The 4723-nt window shown below is 40.8% G+C and overlaps 1 protein-coding gene across 2 annotated transcripts in view; it reads right to left on the reverse strand.

Annotated features, from left to right (window-relative positions):
- lonp2 (lon peptidase 2, peroxisomal) overlaps window positions 1-4723 on the reverse strand; it is a 25365-nt gene that overhangs the window by 4523 nt on the left and 16119 nt on the right. For both annotated transcript variants that reach the window (XM_007567533.2, XM_007567532.2), the window contains exons 9-11: window positions 4171-4310; window positions 1114-1255; window positions 876-1026 (exon numbers count right to left, since the gene is read on the reverse strand). In XM_007567533.2, the coding sequence (XP_007567595.1) occupies window positions 876-1026; window positions 1114-1255; window positions 4171-4310 (433 nt within the window). The remainder of the gene's footprint in view (window positions 1-875; window positions 1027-1113; window positions 1256-4170; window positions 4311-4723) is intronic.

A 4723-nucleotide genomic window follows, 5' to 3' on the forward strand; every position in this document is an offset into this window, starting at 1 on the left:
CATCCAACAAACATTCAGCTAACATCCAACAAACATCCAGCTGACATCCAACCAACAGCCAGCATCCAACTGACATCCAACAAACATTCAGCTGACATCCAACAAACATCCAGCTGACATCCAACCAACAGCCAGCATCCAACTGACATCCAACAAACATCCAGCTGACATCCAACCAACAGCCAGCATCCAACTGACATCCAACAAACATTCAACTGACATCCAACCGACATCCAGCATTCAACTGACATCCAACCAACATCCAGCATCCAACTGACATCCAACAAACATCCAGCATCCAACTGACATCCAACCAACATTCAGCATCCAACTGACATCCAACAAACATTCAACATCCAGCTGACATCCAACCAACATCCAGTATCCAACCGACATCCAACATTCAACAAACATCCAACCGACATCCAGCATCCAACTGACATCCAACCGACATTCAGCATCCAACTGACATCCAACCGACATCCAGCATCCAACTGACATCCAACCGACATCCAGCATCCAACTGACATCCAACCGACATTCAGCATTCAACTGACATCCAACCAACCAACCAACCAACCAACCATTTGTCCACCAGTTCCTCCTGCAGTAAACAATCCCAGAGCATGATACTGCCACCCTTGTACTTTACAGTTGGGACTTTGTTCTCAAGTTATAAAGTTTCCTCTTTTTTTCCTCCAAACTAAAAAAGTGATTACGGTCAAACAGTTTTTACTACTACTACTACTACTACTACTAATACTACTACTAATAATAATAATAATGCACCAATTAACTTTAATGTTATAAATTAATCTGTAAAAAGACTTTAAATAAATATAAATACATTTTATTTAAGAGAGGAGGAGCCAGACCTGGAACCTGCAGCACCTCCATCCTGTCCAGCAGAGCCGGCGGGATGGTCGCCGTGGTGTTGGCGGTGGCGATGAAGAGCACCTGGGAGAGGTCAAAGGCCACGTTGAGATAATGATCGGTGAAGCTGTGGTTCTGCTCCGGGTCCAGGACCTGGAAAGGAGCAAACAGAAGAAGAAATGCTGATCAGTTTAAAGGTTGGACCCATCAGCAGGACTCCATGACAGGCAGCCGTCTGACCTCCAGCAGGGCGGCGGCGGGGTCTCCCTGCAGGCTCTTCCCCAGCTTGTCCACTTCGTCCAGGAGGAAGACAGGGTTGTTGACTCCAACCGCCTTCAAGCCGTTGATGATCCGGCCGGGCATGCTGCCCACGTACGTCCGCCTGGAGACACAACAGACCCGAAGCCCGGAATATAAACCTTCATCGCCAACATGCACTGCAAAAACACCAGGTAGTTTTGGTGAAGTTTCTAGTGCAGATAACTTAGTTTTAATTGACGTTTTCTAACTCATGAGTAACTTTTCAGCAAAATATAAATGTTTTCTTACACCTTGTACAACTGACTGGTCCCAGAAAGTTACAAAAAATATTTCAAAAAAATATTCTTGATAAAGTTTTCTGAAATTTAGCAAATAGAAATAATTTTGGTAATTCTATCTGACCTAAAGGAAGAGAAATTTGGTCTGATTTCACTTCAGACAGTGAGAAAAAACTGCGCATGTATTTTTATCATCTTTTAACATCTGATTTCAACTGTAAATAACGTTTTCAAAATCTAAGCTGTTAATCGAACGTTAGACTGAACTTTATTACGTGACTGGACAGTTTAAATATCAATCATTTCAAGGACTTCATACAGAAAGTCATTTGTTCCTGCATTAATATGTCATTTTAATTTTAGTCATTTTTCTGAGGATTCATTCACATCAGTCCTGTTTAGTCCACTTAAATCAAACTCCAGTCCGTTTTTCTTAAAGTCCGGTTTGTTTGTGGAGGTGTGAATGTGTAAAAGTGAACTTTGGTCCTCCTACAAAACTCGGTCTCCATTTAGTAGAAGTGAACTCTGGTGCAGTTTGAATGTGAACACTCCAGAAGCAGGAAGCGGACTACGACGCAGGGCATTCTGGGTAAAAACAAGCAAAACAAACACGAGAGTCTAACCCCAGCGGGAGAAACTGCTCGTGATCTTTCTTAAAACGGATAAAATCTGGAGCCACGTCATTTTTGTTTACATTTGGTGAAGAAATGTAACCAATGGTTACATCTGGAGTTTTTCCTGTTGTTTCTTTCAGTGGTTCTTGGTGCAGCGCCCCCAATAGGCGAGGAGGGGAACAGGTTCCTCAGTGGGTTTGGACACTGGGCTGTTTGAAAGCAAACTGCAACAGCTGAAAAATGTAACAAATGTTGCAATGAGATGGAGCTCTTGGGGTTTTTCTCTAAGCTACACACTCTGAACCTCTGCTCAGATGTCCTGGGAAGATCCTGGATTTAAATGTTTTCCATTTACTGATAATATTTCTCTCTGTAGAATGATGGAGTTTGAATAGTTTGTAAATGGCCTTTTGATCGATGAGCGGCTGCGGTTACTTTTCTAAGGTCACTGCTGAAGTTTTTGTCTTTGGCGTTGTGCTAGCACACACCTGAACGGACAAAACCTCTTTCTCTTGCAGAGATGCTCACACGGCCAGGTTTGTACAGGTTTCCCACATTAAAATTCAAGCACTTTCAAGGTTTTCAAACTTTTTCAGCTCCATACTTTGCAAATTAAAACAATGCAAATGAACTAAAGAAGACAGTTTCAATTCACTAATGCATCAAATCATTTATTACTGTTACTAATAATATTTTGTAACTATATTCTAAATTCTACAGCAAAGACTAGGTCAACTAAAATATAACAAAATATAATGTTTTGAAATGTCTAACGCAACAAAAAAATCTGTAAATTTCAATAATGTTTTAAGTAAAATATATATGCTAACTTTTATTTCAATTATGCAGATCAATAAGTCATTGAGAAATTTGAAATATGAAATATTTTTTACATTGAAACAATCCAAACAAATCTTGTGACCTTCCTGCTCAAATTAAATACTCAGACATTTTATAAAGAATCTCTAAAAAAGGCTCTCGCTAATGTTTCTGGTGTTTAGCAAACAGAAATAGTTTTGGTGATTCTAACTGACCTAAAACAAGAAAAGTTTAATTTGATTTAACTTCAGACAGTGAGAAAAAACGTGTTTGTGTCTTTTTATTAGGTGTACGAAAATATCTGGTTTCAACTGTAAAGTTTTCCAAATTTAGGCTTTCAATCAAACGTCAGATTGAACTTTATTAGAAAGCTGCACAGTCTGAATTTAAGGACTTCATAAATAAATCTCTCTTGAATCCTGCGGGAGCCGACAGGATGGACTCACTGTCCTTGGTGTGATTTCTTTCAAATTAAAAGTTTAAGCGGGAGGATCAGATCGTTTTTATTTTGTTTTGATGCAAAGGGTTTTATAATCTGATGTACATGTTCAGAGAATAAGGCCGTCATGTTTCAGTTTATCCTGTCGTTCTCCATCTTGTCCACTAGGTGTCCTCGTGCTTTCATCCCTGCCGTCCATCAGCTGTCCATCATCACACTCAGGACTCCTGAGGCTTTTCCATGAACTCTCACGTCATGGATGTTTGTCACAGCCAGACTCAGAACCAGAACCGCCCTGATTATTTATGGTAAAAGAAAACCCATTAGTTGTTCTGCATGTGGGTCCTGTTTAGAGTTGGATGGGGAGCGGCAGCTTATATAATCAATATTTATGAGCATCGGTGTCAAATGTCTTTGAGTGATTTCAACATCGCTGTTCCTGATGGTGTCATGAGAAACGCGGGTCGGACCGAGACAAGCAGGTCTGACAGTGGAGGTTCTGTTGGGACCGTGATCGCTTCTGAAGCGCCTCATCTCTTTATAGGCCTAAAAAAATCAAACGCAGGTGATGATTCTGCAGGGTCCATGCAGCTCTACGTGATTTGTGAGCCTCTCCGATGACTGAAAATTACTCAAGTAGACGAAAGATGGTCTGCTCGCTCCTCCGCAGCAGGTGCACTTCTGGGAAAAACTCAGGATAAAAAAGAAACCTTTTCTGTTGAAACACTCTGCGTCAAAGTGATTGATAATGTCAGCAATTCATCTGTCCTGAAACACTGCAGTGATGTTACATTCTGCGAAGGATTAAAGATCAATACTCATAAATTTCAATTTTTCTGAGAAACTTCAGGTCACAGTTGGGTTGCTAAAGGTCGCCGACTCATACCTGTGTCCTCTGATGTCCGACTGGTCGCAGACACCTCCCAAAGCGATCCGATGAAACTCCCTGCCAAGAGTCCGTGCGATGGAGCGTCCCACGCTCGTCTTTCCGACCCCTGGAGGTCCAACGAAACACAAGATGGGGCCCTGCAGAAACATCCAGGGAAACATGGGAGGACGTTCTTAACAAGTAGGATTAAGAAGAAGCCAGTGCGTTTTATTAAAACAGTTCAGTGCCAGTTTTTTTCACATTACTCCTCAGTTTTATTTGGCTCTCCTCTGAGGGCGTTAGAAGAACTCATACTAACCAAAAAACATCAACTGGGAATTGTGGAAGCCATGATTTATGTTGACGTATTAGACAGAAAATAATGAGGTATACATTTCACCAATTTCCTCTGAAATTTTGAGATTCATCTCAGAAATGTCAGATTTTCAAAGGTTCAACATTTTCGACTTTTGAGACTCTGAAAATTTCCAAAAGGTGAAGATTTTCAACTTGAAACGTTCATGTTTTCTAATACAAAATTAATATGGGTTTTTTTTTGCAAATGTTCGAC

This window comes from Poecilia formosa, unplaced genomic scaffold, assembly GCF_000485575.1.
Source record: "Poecilia formosa unplaced genomic scaffold, Poecilia_formosa-5.1.2 Scaffold209, whole genome shotgun sequence".
NCBI classification, from domain to species: domain Eukaryota; kingdom Metazoa; phylum Chordata; class Actinopteri; order Cyprinodontiformes; family Poeciliidae; genus Poecilia; species Poecilia formosa.